The sequence below is a fragment of the Emys orbicularis genome, chromosome 1, assembly GCF_028017835.1.
Source record: "Emys orbicularis isolate rEmyOrb1 chromosome 1, rEmyOrb1.hap1, whole genome shotgun sequence".
Taxonomy (NCBI): Eukaryota; Metazoa; Chordata; order Testudines; family Emydidae; genus Emys; species Emys orbicularis.
In genome coordinates, this window is record NC_088683.1 from 211,930,024 (window position 1) to 211,946,105 (window position 16,082).

Here is a 16,082-nt window from a genome sequence, read left to right on the forward strand (position 1 = left end):
AGGCTGATTTTCTTTTTTGGTGGTTCGGGTTCTGTAGTTTCAGCATCGGAGTGTTGCTCTTTTAAGACTTATGAAAGCATGCGCTCTACCTCATCCCTCTCAGATTTTGGAAGGCACTTCAGATTCTTAAACCTTGGGTCGACTTCTGTAGCTACCTTTACAAATCTCACATTGGTACATTCTTTGCGTTTTGTCAAATCTGCAGTGAAAGTGTTCTTAAAATGAACGACATGTGCTGGGTCATCATCCGAGACTGCCGTAACATGAAATATATGGCAGAATGTGGGTAAAACAGAGCAGGGGACGTACAATTCTCCCCCAAGGAGTTCAGTCACAAATTTAATTAACGCATTATTTTTTTAACGAGTGTCATCAGCATGGAAGCATGTCCTCTGGAATGGTGGCCAAAACATGAAGGGGCATACGAATGGTTAGCATATCTGGCACTTAAATACATTGCAATGCTGGCTACAAAAGTGCTATGCAAATGCCTGTTCTCACTTTCTGATGACATTGTAAATAAGAAGAGGGCATTATCTCCTGTAAATGTAAACAAACTTGTTTGTCTTAGCCATTGGTTGAACAAGAAGTAGGACTGAGTGGACTTGTAGCCTCTGAAGTTTACATTGTTTTGTTTTTGAGTGCAGTTATGTAACAAAAAAAAATCTACATTTGTAAGTTGCACTTTCAGGACAAAGAGATTGCACTACAGTGCTTGTATGAGGTGAATTGAACTATACTCTTTCTTCTGTTTATCATTTTTACAGTGCACATATTTGTAATCAAAATATACATTTTGATTTCAATTACAACACAGAATACAAGATATATATGAAAATGTATTAAAAAATACAAAATATTTAATAAATTTCAATTGATATTCTCTTAACAGTGTGATTAAAACTGCGATTAATTTCAATTAATTTTTTAAATCACGATTAATTTTTTTTGAGTTAATCGCATGAGTTAACTGCTATTAATCGACAACCCTACTATTAAGTGATTAGCCCAAGGTCATATAGTGAGTCAGTCTCAGAGACATGATTAAAACCAGGGATCCTGATCTTAGTTCCAACTTTATCCCCTGGGCCACACTGCCTCCAGCATGAACATTCCAAATCTAGTAACACCAGAAACAGATGAAAAGTTTGATTTTTGTCTTTTTAGGGTTATTTATCAAAACAGCAACTAATAGAATTGTTTTGCTTCTGGAGCTGCTAAAATTGTGTCTGCAGCTCTACCTCTACCCTTCCTGCACCCCAAACCCCTCATCCCCAGCCCCACCCCAGAGCCCACACCCCCAGCTGGAGCCCTCACCCCCTCCTGCACCCAAACTCCCTGCTCCAGCCCCCTCCCACACCCTGAACCCCTCATTTCTGGCCCCACCCCAGAGCTTGCACCCCCAGTTAGAGTCCTCACCTCCTCCCACCCCACCCCCAGCCTGGAGCCCCCTCCTGCACCCTGAACCCCTCATCCCCAGACCCACCCCAGCGAAAGTGAGTGAGGGTGGGGGAGAGCGAGCCATCGAGGGAGGGGGAACATAGTGAGCATGGGCGGGGCCCCGGGGAATAGGCGGGGCTAGGGTGTTCGGTTTTGTGGGGTTACAAAGTTGGCACCTAGCCCTGCCGCCCCCCTGTGGGACCCGCTGCCCTGAGGGAGCAGAAGCCAGCGGGCGAACACAAGGAATCCCGAACGTGTGTGACATGGCTCGTGGGGTCCGGGCCTGCCCCCACCGCTTGTTAGTGCCTGGGGCTGGCCGTGCTGGGAAATGGCGGCTGGTACCCCCCAGCTGTTGGCTGTTGCTGGAGGAGGTGGGGCGAGAGGGCTTGTAACTGGGCCCAGCGCTGCGGGCCGCGCACAGGGTGAGGCTCGCAAGGCGCCCACTGCCAGGACCTCCGCGCGCCACACCAGCCTGGCCGGCGCAAAGCCCCAGCCAGCAGAACTACAATCCCCACAACCCCCCGGGGCAGAGGTGGCGGTGACGTCATCCCTGCACCCTGGCGGCCAGCGGCGAGGCCCGGCGCCGCTATTGGCGGAGCGTTCTGCGCCTGCCTCCGGCTCGGCCGAGCGGAGCGGCGGGAGCATAGAGCGCGGCGTGTGGCGGTGCAGAGCGGCCGGTGGGCGGAGCCGCTTCGCTCCAGCCCCCCCCCCAAGTAAACAGTCGCTAACATGGCGGCTCGGAGGCCTCGCTCCGCCTCGGGTGAGTGAGTCTCCCGTGGGCGCGGCCGCCGCTGTCAGGCCCGCGTGCGGGGGGCCCTGGCCTGGTCCCCTCGCGGGGAGACTCGTTCCCGCCTCAGTCGGGCCCCCTAGTGGGAGCTTCGCTGCCCCGAGCGCCTCCGTGCCGCGGCCGGGGGAGGGGCCTGGCGGGGGCGGCCCCTGGTAGCTGCAGGGCGCAGGGGGGTTGGGAGGAAGCGCCCGGCTCCGGGGATGCGCCGCCGCGTCCTGGGAAGTGAGTTGGGCGGGGCTCGGGGCCAGGACTCCTGGGTTCCGTCCTTGCTGCCGCGGCGGAGGCTTTCGCGGAGTCCCTGGGGCTCTGTGCGCGGTCCCCGTCGCTTCCTCGCTTGTGGGATGGGGACAGCCCTTAGGTCACCTGCAGCCGGGCTGCTTGGGAGGGTCAAGGCTACAGGGCATAACTGTGTTTAATGCAAGGTCAGATCTTCAGATAAAATGTGCCATCGAAATGTCAAGTATTCAACAAATGCCCCCAGAAATCCTAGCACAGTCAAGAAAGGAGAGGAATGTATAGACGTTGCCATTTAGGGCCTTATTCAAAGCCAAGAGATTAAATTTACAAGGTACTTTGCAGAGTTGGGGTGAGGATGAAGAAATTGCCATAGCTTTCTTCCCGTTGAGGCTTGTCTAAATACAAAAGTTGAACCACCATTAGCTGGTATAGTTCTCTCTAGCGTGGACACAGTTATACCCATGTAAAGGTGCTTTATATTGGTATACGTGTCCCTGGTCAAGAAGGGAAGTAAACTATACAAGAGTAATACACCTTTATACTGGTACAGCTGCATCCACAGTAGGGGGTGTAAAACTAACTATTTGGGTTAAAAATAATCACACCCTTAACCATCATAATACTAGTACAAAAACTGTGTATAGACCAGGCCTAATACAAATAATCCTTATTTGATGTTTCTATCCCCTGTGTATTAAAGTGAACAGTTTGTAGTTGCAGCTACTTACCATTGGTTACCTGGTAACAGGAAAGTTCAGTGCCAGCTTGTTGAGGCTGCTGTTTCTGTTATTTGAGTCACTTGCCCTCCATTTTAAGGAATCAAGACCATTAAGTATTGATTGCAACTGATAGTAATGTGATACCATAGTTTTATGTGTGTATTATCTTCTTAATTTACTAGCTTGTTGACCTATATTTACCTCCATATTTAAAAAAGGCTGAGACTTTTGTATTGAACTACTTACAGTGGTTTTATTAATCATTTTAGTTCTCGTAAAGCATAAATTTACTACACAATTGAGAAGTTCAGAACTAATTCTTTTATCATTTGCTTTGAACGCTCACTAAAAGGAGAATCACCTATGGTAATTTTTATTTTAATTTTTTTAAAGAGCCCGACTGTGATGATGAGTCTTATGAAGTATTGGATTTAACAGAATATGCAAGGCGTCACCATTGGTGGAATCGTGTGTTTGGCCGAAATTCTGGACCAATTGTAGAAAAGTATTCTGTAGCCACTCAGATTGTAATGGGCGGAGTGACTGGCTGGTGAGAGAGGATCACTTTTGATTATTGTGTCATGCATTTGACTGTTCTTAAATTCTTGACTGTTCTGTATCATTCAAAGTGATAAACTGTTTGAGCTTGCATGGTTTCCTAATTAATAACTCTAAATTCAAGAGATAAGGGAAGAACTGGCACTAGATCAAACCTCAAAAGCACTGCCTCGTGTCAGTCAGTAAAACATGCCTATTATAAAAGAGAGCCCTTGCCAATTATTGCAAAAGAGCTTTGAAGAAGTGACAGAACTCTTAAGATCATTTCTTTAACAAACAAATGGAAAATTACTGTATATAATGCTAGTGTTGCTAATGAGTAGCATATTTTATTAGTTATAAGACAGACATGAGGGCCTATTTGTTTTGTTACTGTGAATAAGACTTGCATGTAAAACAGATCAGAAGAAATGTGGGGCAGACTTAGTCAAGGGCCCCAAATACATTTTTTTAGGTGAAGGTGCTTTTTTTGTTTAACAGCAAAAGCCACTTGAAATTGAACAACTTCTATACAGTTTTTCTTACAGATAGTGAAATGTGAAGTTGTGTTATATCACTTTAGCTAAAAAAGATATTTCATCTGAGTGTTCTGTTTTAAAAAAAAGTTTACAATCATAAGTACAAAGTATTAACTTAAGTTCTAATATTAAAACATTAATATTATATTACAACACTTTTTAAGTTAATGAAAACAGATATTTTTGGATTTAAACAATGCTATTATGTTTAAAATGCAAACACATGAGAACCTGAAAGTAAAACGGGCTAAATGAAAGTGGAATTAATCTCTATTGTACAAGCTGAGTGAAGTGTAAAATCAAACAAAAAAGCATAAATGGTGAAAAGACCATTATTATTTTTAAATTGTTTAAATAATATGAGGTGTTTAATAATAGAGTTGGGGAATTAGTAGTTTCAATATGATTTTTAACCTGTTTGTGTCTCCCTACAGTTTTTATAAATAATAGATAAATGTACAAAAGCCTTTGGAGTTTTTAGAACAAAGTGTAATGGGAGTTTAGTGCCAAAATCATGAAAAGTGCCAAATCGAGGAGTCTAGAAATTGAAGTACTTTTTCTACAAAACAGGTGCAGTTTGTGGAGTGGTAGTGAAACCTATTTCAGTCCTGGCATGCACAGGCAGTGCTAGAACCGACAAGGCGGTGGACTCATCTCAGAGTCTGCCAACAAGAATGTTAAATAGAATGGAAGCTTTTCTCCACTCGAAAATAGACTAAGACCTTGTCTACATGCAGTTTTTTGTGCTGGCTTAACTATTTTGTTGGGGGGGGGGGGGTGTTTATTTTTTTACTGAAATAGTTAAATCGGTATAGCCCCTACTGTGGATGCAGTTATATTGGTACAAAAGTCTCTTTAACCAGTATAGCTTATTTCTCCTTCCCTACCAGAATAGATATACCTATAAAGGCCCCTTTATACTGATATAACTGTTTGCACTAAGGGGGTTGTAATGCTTTAACTGATTGTACCAGTTAAAGTGGTGCAATTTAATTAAATTATTTTGTGTAGACAAGGCCTGAAGCCACCAACTCACTTCCCAGAGGACATCAAATAACCATTAGTTGATAACTGATCTAGACTTGTGCTTGATACACATCACCAAAAAGTGTTTGTATTACATAAATCTATAATTTCTCATAACTTGCAGGTTGCAGAGTAAGAAATAGGAAAGTGAAACTGTCATTTTAGGAATCCAAAATTTAAGTAGGGTTTAAAAATGGCATTGTGGGCCAGACAATCTTAACTTTATTGGAATGTTGTTTTTTTGGGTCTTCTAAGGTGTGCAGGATTTTTGTTCCAGAAAGTTGGAAAACTTGCAGCAACTGCAGTAGGTGGTGGATTTCTTCTACTTCAGGTATATAGAATTTCATATTTTAATATTTAGGGAATGTTTTATAATTGAATTATATGGAAAAAACTCAGCTACTGGCTTATACTTGGGTTGGGAAGGGGAAGGTGGGTTCCATATCTATTTCTTATATTAGCCTTGCCAATTAATAGAAAAATACTGCTGCTGTGCTGGTATATTTTTACTTAGTTTTACGTACAGTTTCTTAAAGCTATTGATCAGAAATATAATAACAGACAGCAATAATCAAATGTTTTTAAATAAAAGTAGTTTCAAGTGAGCTGAAAGAATGAAAACATAATGCAGAAATTGAAATACTATTTTTGAGTTGATATTGCCAGACTTAGCAAATTGATTATAAAATTGTGGTTGCAGAGATCAAGGAATGTAAGCAGTCTTTATTTTCTGTTAACAGGGGGATGGAATCTCAAAGGTACCTAAGTGTCAAAGGAGTCTAATTCAATCATAGTCTAGGTGTCTAGTTTATTGTTAGGAGTACTTGTGGCACCTTAGAGACTAACAAATTTATTTGACATAAGCTTTCGTGGGCTATAGCCCACTTCATCAGATGCATAGAATGGAACATATAGTAAGAAGATACATATACATACAGAGAACATGAAAAGGTGGGAGTTGCCCTACCAACTTTAAGAGGCTAATTGATTAAGGTGAGCTATTATCAGCAGGAGAAAAAACTTCTGTAGTGATAATCAAGATGGCCCATTTCAGACAATTGACTGAAGTGATTTAGAATAACCCACATATGGAGATGGTGCACAAATCAATTTGACTAGCATGGATACACTGAATTGTTTGCCTTAAACCAGTGCATTACACCTCTGGATCAGTTGGGAATGATTCAGTTCTTCGTGTAGGCACAACCTGGGGGTTTAGGAGTGCTCATTGCACTTCAATATTTAAATTCCATTTGTCCAGAAGAGCGTGGGTTTGTGTTTCAGAACTGGCTTTCCTGCTTAGCAGTACAACATTCTGCCACTTGGCTAGCCTTATCAATTTGTGTCACACAAATTTTGAATTAAAAAAAGAAACAAAAAGCTTGTAAATCACTAATGTGAGCCTATATACAAATGGGGAAAACAGGTTTGCTGTATCTGTTTATGTACATTTTGATTTTTTGTGTGTGTGTTGGCCTTTTCTGTGGAAAATATCTAATAAGGAAACTTATGGGGGGAGGGTTGGACAGGGTTGAACTGTTATACCTCAGTTGTACATTTAGGTTCAGTTGTCACCATCTTTGATTCAGATCATATTCTGATAGAAGTAAATGTCTTAGTCATTTAATTCTAGGTACTTTGCATAGTAAAGATTAGTCATAAATTGTATGGTAGTCTAATTACATTTCTATAGTCTTTAAAGTTTTTTCTTTTAAAAATCATCTGTAAATACACAGTGTAAATTCACTTTAATTCAAGAATATATGCTGAATGCATTCATTGAACAGGTAGAAGGGTTTTCAGCAGGTGACTAGAAATTAACTTTTTTTTTTTAAGTTTCGTTGAAGTTGCAAGTTTCGTTAATGCAAAATGTTGAGAAGTTACAGATACCAGAGGAATCCACTGGAACAAGAAGGGGGCCCATTTGTTGGGAAGTGTACTCAAGTAGAGTCCTATTTGTGTAGTTTTTGAAATTCAAGAAAAACCTTCTAACTTCTTTTTAGTGTATATTAAATTGATTTCAAGGGATCTAGTTGGAAACTAAAAACAAAATATATTATGTGGTTAGTTTCTCACGGGTAGCAGATAAATCAAATTCTGAAAACAGGCTAGTTCAATTAGCAATATTACAACCAAACCTATTAAAAAGTAGTCTTGTAGGGGTGAGGAGAGAGAAGGAAAATAATCCGTTAACATGGCTTTTATAACATGGCCTTATTATCCTCATCAAATCACATGGAAGTTTGATATTTTGAACAATTTAATTTGATTAATTGTGTATCATTTTTTAAACAAGGATTAAATTCTCCTAATGTGCCTGATACAAGGCCAGTTCAAGTCCACTATAATAGATAGGCACTGGAAAAATAAAAATAACTAATAAAAATAATTCATTTCTCATAACAAACAGTAACAAACATAACATCTTTCCTTTTATAGCCTTTAGATTAACTGGTTCCTTATAGTAGGGAGAACTATGGAGAAACATGCCAAATCCTTAAAATGTGGTTCCCCTCTGAAAAGCAACTTTGGTGGTTTTGTTTTTTTAAAAGCACCTTGTCACTTGAGAGATCTGTTTCTTGTGGCAGAGTGCTGGGAGCTAGTAAGTGAGCCAACACTCTGATAACTTCAGGCATCAATCAGCTAATTGGCTGATCAGGCTGGGTGAGCCAATTTGTCCACTAGTAGGAGGGGGGCATAGGAAGGAACTATAGAGAGGGAGTAACCAGGGTTAGCTAAGCCCAATGTGTGCAAAGATCTAAAGGAAGGGAGACCTCTGTTCCTTCCTGGCCCTGCAGGAAAGGACTAAAGGTAGAGAATCACTGTATATAATATTGCTACATGGGACTGTATTGGTGAAGGAAGTGTAAATAAATCATGCAAAGTTGCCACTCAGCAGTGAGAGTCTGAGAGGTTCCTGGGGCATCTGAGGATGTTGACGGCGCATGCCCCTTTACTTGTGTATATTAGTCATATATGTTCAGTTTAGTGGCAAAATGTTTTTACTGCTTTTTGCTCCTGTTAGACTACGGTCTGTGTTTGAGTCAATCTTCTGTTAGCCATTATTTAATCATAAAAAGCTTTATTTATAGTAAGTCATTTATTCTTTCTCTTCCATATTTGGACTCATTCAATTTAGAACACCATTGATGGATTCAAGTCTTCACTTAAATAATTCTGTAACAAATGGAACATTTGAAAACCATACAAGGTGCAAAAATAACACTAGGATTTACCTGGCCTATTCTGGTCTGGCTACATACTCTACTGGTGTTCTGTGATAGCTATGATATTGTGGCAGGATGCATGCCGGGACATCTCAATGAAGTTGGGAGAGGGCAACATGCTACAGGGGTGGGAGAGGATAAAAAGGTGAGAGTTCCTCAAATTCTTGTGTTGAATAGTTTTGTGCCCCATTTGAGAGGGGCATTCAACAGAACTGCCAAAGCAAATAGAATTTTTATATTGGAAATTTATCTTTAAGCAAATGCATTAGGTCTGACAAGTTTTAGTAGAAATATTTGGCCAGATCCTTAGCGTGTGTAAACTAGAGTAGTTCCATTGATATATAAAAAATATATTTTTTTTAATGGCACTGTGTCAGTTGACACTAGCTGAGGATCTAATCCCTGGAGTTTAACTCTTCAAAAGGAAGATTTACTTCTCTGTTTCTTTTAGTTCATTTGTTAACTCCTGTATGATAAAGTTAGTGTCTTTAAACACCTTGTTAAAGTGTACACGTGTGTGATGGGTAATGCTGCCCATTTAAGTATCAGATTTATAAATCTGGAACAGGGTAAACTTTTAAGCATTGTCTGTTGTAAAACTAACTGAATGTTATCTAACGGTAACAAGCCCTTCTTCAGGTTGGTTGGTCTAATATGGGTGAAACTTGCTGTTGGAGAAGTTGGTTCTTTAGTGTACTCTTCCTATTCCATCTACTTCTGCATTCTCTTTATTGTGTTCCATAACAAAGGTTTGCACAGCCCATGTGAGTAACTGCAGCGAGGTAATCTAGCTAAGCAGATTCTTTTGAGTTAATGGCTTCAGCAGAACCCAGTGACTGCAAATCAAAATTTGGTGTTTAAGTTCAAGACATTATGGAGGAGTTATTCCTGGCCCCATACTTAAGATTGTGAACAGGGTTCCATTGTATGACTTACTCACTAGATGAATCTCAGATTTTGAGTTCATATAAAAACAAAACTTACCTATAAAGTTTATGGATAATATATATTTTTAATGGATATATAGACTGATTTACCCAACATTTAAAAGACAACTTCAGATCTTTGTAGTCTTGATTTTCCTTTCTTGAATAATTGTGGTGTTATGCGGAATTATTTGTAGTAAGTCATTGTCCACAATGTGATAGGTGTTCTCCACTCTTATAGGAAAATGCAGTCTCTGCCCTAAAAATTTTGCAATCTATGGCCCTACAGCCACTTAAATATGCATTACTTTACTCATGTGAGTAGTCCCATTGACTTCAATGGGACTGTTTATGTGTGTGTCAAGATACACAGCTGCTTACGTGTTTACAGGTTCAGGGCCTAATAACAAAAATATGGGGGAAGGGGATAAAACCTTCATAGTAAAAAATGTGGGATTTTTTTTGCCCACTGGGGATTGTGTTTTCAAGTTAGGATGAACTTGTCTGCAACTGCTCCTCTATTTGCCCATAATTAGTTGCCTAATATCTTGTGGGCATTATGGTAGAAGTGGTTCATGTTATTCACTGATACATATATCATTTATTTGGGGCTTAGTGGTGTGGCGAGGGCTAGAGTCCTGTAGTATTAGGTTCTTATTATGCTGAACAGTTTATAATACTAAAGACAAGAGGATAGTTCTCTATTTCCGTGTGAGGTTTAGATAACAGAGTCCCTGAGCGTCCTGTCCTAAATTAAAATTTCAGCAGTGATGCTGAAAGAAACTAAAATGAAACAAAGCTGCATTTTAGTCCTTTGATAAAAGTGCTTTCAGTTTCTATTTTGCTGCAAGTAAAACAGTAATAAATGAGTATATAAATTGACCTGTATATGTTAACCTGTAAATTAATCTCAAGCATGGTATAAAATAAAAAGTAGAAAAGGGGTGAAAAAAAAAAAAGAATCTATTGAACCTTGCCAGTTCTTTTTCAAAGTATATTTTTGATTTATTACAGAAATAATCTCTGGCATGGTAAAACACAATATCTGTAGCATCTGCAATTAAAGTACTTGAACTTCCATTTGTCTTTCTCTAGAAAAAGCAAGCCCAAAACAGTTTTTAAAATTGGGTAGACACAAACATCTTGTGATTTGACTCTTTGGATGTTATATTGGTTAGTGTAATTGTTCTTATTTAATATTTTTTTAATTACCCTAGATTGCCAGTCATAGTGGGTATGTGCAAGTTGACTGGAAGAGAGTTGAAAAAGATGTAAACAAAGCAAAAAGACAGATAAAAAAACGTGCGAACAGGGCAGCACCTGAAATCAGCACCCTCATTGAAGAGGTAAGATGTTTTAAAAAAATAAATTGTTCTGAATTGTGTGCTGTTTCATTTTGGTTAAGATTACATTGATTGAGGTTTCTGGCCTTCCACTGCATTTGGTCATAGTTATGCCTGATAACTAATATTCTAGACAGCATGTGCAAAATTTCAGGAGCATAGTCCCGCTTCTTAGGGAAGACTTACACAATCTCATCAACAGAACATATTTCTGTGTTTTAATAAATGTTAGAAGTCCTGCAGGAAAGCCCAGTACCTATTTGTTATACTAATGTTCACTTCCAGGTGAGATTTTTTGTTCTCATGCCAGACCATAGCAATTACTTGCCTTATGCTGATCAGGCTTCAGGGATTGTCTTAATAAAATAGAGAGGTACAACAGCCATGTGCCAGTTCTGGGAATTTGTATCCTGCTGTAAGGCCAGTTAACATAGCAAAATATTGGTTGCTTATCACTTTACTTGAGTAAAATAAAGTTGCTTTTTGGTGGTGGTGGTGCAGCTCAAAATTATGATTTTGAAAAAAGTTACCCTTTCCCCCTTTTTGAATGAAGTAAAAACATTTTGGAGCTGGTATTAAATCCATGGGTATTAGGAATCTTTGAGCTTCTTGCCACATCTGGGTAACAGGAGGAGGTGCAAACATCCATCTACAAGGCTTTACTGTTCTCTGTTATACTCTTAACCAAACAAGTGCAGAGAATCTCTAAAATAATTGCTCTTGAAGTACTGTACTAAAAGTAATTAACCCTAAGTGTTTTCATATTGACTTTAAAATGAGGAATGAGTTTGCTTATGCACAAGTAATGGGAACTATGCTTTAGATTGCAAGGAGTTGTCCACCTCATTCCTTGAACCAGTTTAGCGAGTGTCCCTCTCCAAAATGTGTCTGTGGTGTGCATATTGTTGATGCATTGAAGAGAAACTACCAACACTCTTCTAGTATAGCTAAGGCCCATTTAGTTTTAGGAATAGTTTCTCGTTTGAGGACTTCCCTTTACCAACAGAATATTAGAAAAAGTGAGTCTTTTTTGCCAGGAGATGTATGGGCTTTTTTTTTTCACACTTGAAACACATATGTATCTAATTTTCTGACTACTTGTCTTGAAGTCTGATTTTTGTTATGCTGAAGAAAATCATAGCAATGCCATAGCAATCATTGCTATGATTTTCTTCAGCATAACAAAAATCAGACTTCAAGACAAGTAGTCAGAAAATTGGTGTCTCTGTAATTGTAACTGTAACTGGTGTCTCTGTAGTTAAAGATGTTGGTGTCTCCAACATAACCTATATAGCATTATACCTCGGTTGCCAAATTGTTTTTATAATTTTAATTCCAGTCTGAAACTTGGTATACTGCTCTCTAAATCAGATGTAATTTAATCAGTCTTTTTTGACAGGCTGAGGAGTGGACCAGGGAGGAATTAAATCCTGTTCAAATGGCTTTGATTTTAAAATTGTAGATTACTCCCATTGTTTGAAATATCGAACGTTTTTGTTTTACAAAATGGCTATTACATCATAGTAAAGATGTAAATCACATTTATTTTGCATACCTGTCATAACACACAGTTTATATTGTGTTGCTACTTATATCCAAACATCTGTTGATATAGTACAATGCTTTCCTATGATATATGATTTACGGGATTAAAGGTTGCAAAAGTGTGGATCAGAAAGAAGTGACCTTGAGATTATAATTAATCTAATTATAATTAATTCCCTGTGTCTGGTTAAAACTGAAATGAGTTTAGTGGTCTTACCGTAGCTCTCACATTTTTACAAAAGAAGTGTACAGTGCAGAGTTTCTGCACAGAAAAAGGCCAGTATTGGCATAAGAACATTGCTAGAAGTCAAAAATGAGGCGCATTGTTAAAGTTTGCAGAGTCTGCGTGCACTACCTGATTCCAGCATGTGCTATATCTGCTAAACTAACAAGTTTTGAAAAATTAAGTTTATTGAAAATAGTACAAACCTCTGTTCTTGGTTAATCATGATAAAAATACGAAATGTTCCCATTAGGTGTAATGGTTTTTGCACAGATCACTAAAAACTATTTTCTTTTTCAGTCAACAGAATTTATCAAACAGAATATAGTAGTATCCAGTGGATTTGTTGGAGGCTTTTTGTTAGGACTTGCATCTTAAGGACCTGAATTTTGTCTTCCTGATGGCATCAACCACAACAGAGAACAGTAGTAGTGATTAGTGCACTGTTTTAAAGCAAAGCAGTGTGGGTCACTGATCACTCCAGAGCAAGGAGAATGGACTAGCCAGACAAATTGGAAGCTTTTATGTTTTAGGCTTTTGCCTTCTGACGCTTGGCATAAGATTTGCTGAAAAACTGCAGTGTGCTCATAATAGCATTTCTGGACAAAACTGGTTAATTTTCATCATGACTTTTTTTATTCTGTGACCATTCAGAAAATAGCATTTTTAAAATGTAATTTGTGGGATATAGCTATGTTACAGTAATATAAGAAGGAAAGCTCCATTTTCAATCTGATTGTTTTCCAGTTAAATGTTGTTTTATCTTTATTTAAAAGGTATTGTCCTTCGTGCTGTAGTAAATAGTGCCAATGACTAATAATGTATACAATGTGTAGCTTCAGCCGCAGGGCTGACAATCTTCCTTAGAAATCACTGCAATAATCTATAAATCTGTAATAACTTTTTACAGAAGTATTGAGTAACAAAAAATCATGAGCATATTAAAGATGAAAATCAAACCTTGATGGGGGTCTTTTTGTACTTCCTTTAACATTCAGGGATACGGCACAGGTATTTGCATACAAATTAGTGTATTGTACAAACAGTACACACATTATTTCATCAAATGCATGTCGTACATAAATGTGCAGATAGTTACAATTGAAATACGTGTATTTATTATGTAAATATGTACTCTTTAAACCTTTGACACTTAAAATTACATTTTTATATTTTGTAATCCAGGGAGAACAGCTCATTTAATCCACCCTGTTGGAAATCTCAAGTGCTGAGGTTTCTGTTTAACATTGAAAATGCTTAGTTGAACTTTAAAGCATGTCAGTACAGTGTAATTTGAGTAATCCAAAAGCTCTTGCCACAGTCAGTTTCAGTAGGCGATAGTTATTCACTTCACTTTCATGTTAACCCCTGGAACTAAACAAAGCTTATATTGCTGGTATGTTCGATCTGAGGTTTTTAGTAGAAGGTGAGTCACTTACTTTGATTTGTAGAAATGTACTCATCCGATATGTAAGTAATCAAAAACTATAAATTGGTAACAAAACAGGGATTCTCCTTCTCCATCCGCCTATTGGGAACAAATTCCCACTCATCCTGATCTCAAAAGTCTGGGAAAGCAAATGAGTCTTACAGCATGCTCCATAAGTCAGCACACTTGGGGCTGTGTCAGACCAAAGCAGGAAGCAAGTTCTAAAGGGAGAGAGGTTTACATCTGACAGTGAATTTGCAACCTTCCACCCAAGCAGAGATTTAAAAAAAAAAGTGTTTGTCTGCTGTTACCTCTTTATCCCTAACAGATACACCAACTTCAAGACCTGCCCTGGCCCTCAAACTTGTGAAAATGTGTCGCAAAGAGCAGGCAGATCCCTTAAATCAAAGGAGATGTCATATTTACCAATTTTCCTAATTACTCTTTGCTTCCTACCATACCAACAAGCATTTCCTCACTTATTTCTTGGATTGAGTCTCCCTCATCCTGGTTCAGACACAGGGTCTGGTTTACATCCGATGAACCAGCCCTCAACATGTAACCCATTTTCCCTTGCTAATATGTTGAATGGCCCAGTATATTTTTAGAATACACAGTGGGGAACCCCACATGTGAGATAGCATGTGTGATATGTGGGCTATGTATGCTTACTCCTGAACACAAGGGAACAAGGAAAGTAGGAAGTAAACTATGACTACCTGGCAAGTTTGGGGTGGGATAGCTCAGTGGTTTGAGCATTGGCCTGCTAAACCCAGGGTTGTGAGTTCAATCCTTGAGGGGACCACTTAGGGATCTGGGGCAAAATCAGTACTTGGTCCTGCTAGTGAAGGCAGGGGGCTGGACTCAATGACCTTTCAAGGTCACTTCCAGTTCTAGGAGATAGGATATCTCCATTAATTTATTTATTTATTTAAGTTTAGAGGGCTATCTGAGCCAGAGAGACTTCAAAATGCAGAAATCTAACCATAGAGAAACCAATCACTAGAAGCATAAATTAAAGCAGGTAATATGTAAGAGGGCCAAAATAGATTTTGAAGAGCAAATATATAAAGGTAGAAAACAATATATTTGCTTCCTGCTTCTGTTAGAATGAAAGAATCTGTGGGTCCTTGGTATCACTAGAGGTTACAGAGCCATTATACAAATCAGTAGTCTGCCACCATTTAGAATACAATGTGGATTTATGTCACTCTATCTCAAAAAGGATATTGCAGAATTAGAGGGGCTCCAGAGAAAGGCGACAATGATTAAGGGATGGGAAAACTCATATAAAGAGAGATTGAAAAGATTTAGGATTGTTCACTTTAGAAAGGAAACAATAACCAGGGACAGGATAAAAATATGTAACATAATAGATGGTCTAGAGAAGGTACATCAGGAGTTTGTTTCCCCTCTCATGTAAAATAACAAAGGGATATTCAAAGAAATTGAAAGGTAAAAAATTCAGAACTGGTAAAGGGAAATACATTTTCACTCAGTGCATATTTGGATGGTGGAACTCATTGCTCTAGGAAGTCATTGAAGCCAAGAATTCACTGATAATCAAGGAGGGACTGGACATTTATATGAATAACAAGACTATCCCGAGTTGTTATAGTTAATTCTAATACATTTTTTGGAAAAGTTCTAAAACTTCATGTTTAAAGACTTATCCTAATCCTTAATAGACAGATATTAGTTTGACACCTTAATGAGGAGCAGATTAACCCACATCTGCTTCCTGGTGGGTTTTGTGAACATTCCTCTGTAGCATCTGATGCTGGCCACTGTTGGAAACTGGATACTGACCAGACAGACCACAGGTCTGATCCAGTATGGCAATTCCTATATCCCTGTTAACATGTAACAAACATAATGAAGTTTTCTGCATAGTGGGTTTTGAGAGTGCTCTTTAATAAGTTGTCTATTCAATTTGTATACATGTATCTTGATAATCAACACTTCAACAGTTATTTCTAGGTAGCTAAACCAACGTCAAGCAATTTGTCATTTATACCGAGCCTCGTTCTGTTCCCATTGAAATCAATGGGAGTTTTGCTATTGAATTTTAAGGGACCAGAATTTGTCTCATTGTCTGTGGAGG

General features: G+C 38.8%; 1 protein-coding gene across 4 annotated transcripts; it reads left to right on the forward strand.

Moving 5' to 3' along the window:
- The first annotated feature begins 2,037 nt into the window (after positions 1–2,037).
- Positions 2,038–13,513, forward strand: FUNDC1 (FUN14 domain containing 1). 4 transcript variants are annotated; one of them, XM_065410932.1, is made up of 5 exons: positions 2,038–2,200; positions 3,577–3,733; positions 5,541–5,616; positions 10,656–10,784; positions 12,850–13,513. In XM_065410932.1, the coding sequence occupies exons 1-5, from the start codon at positions 2,170–2,172 to the stop codon at positions 12,925–12,927; spliced, it is 471 nt and encodes a 156-aa protein (XP_065267004.1). In that variant the 5' UTR covers positions 2,038–2,169; the 3' UTR covers positions 12,928–13,513. The 4 variants fall into 4 exon arrangements, with proteins under 4 accessions (XP_065267004.1, XP_065267011.1, XP_065267019.1 ...); XM_065410939.1 differs by lacking the exon at positions 2,038–2,200 and adding an exon at positions 2,390–2,449; XM_065410947.1 differs by lacking the exon at positions 2,038–2,200 and adding an exon at positions 2,500–2,649.
- The last annotated feature ends 2,569 nt before the right edge of the window (positions 13,514–16,082 follow it).

Coding starts and splice junctions, on each gene's coding strand:
- FUNDC1 (XM_065410932.1), top strand. CDS start 2,170: ATGGCGGCTCGGAGGCCTCGCTCCGCCTCGG. Junction 2,201..3,576: donor GAGGCCTCGCTCCGCCTCGG/GTGAGTGAGTCT, acceptor ATTTTTTTAAAG/AGCCCGACTGTGATGATGAG. Junction 3,734..5,540: donor ATGGGCGGAGTGACTGGCTG/GTGAGAGAGGAT, acceptor GGGTCTTCTAAG/GTGTGCAGGATTTTTGTTCC.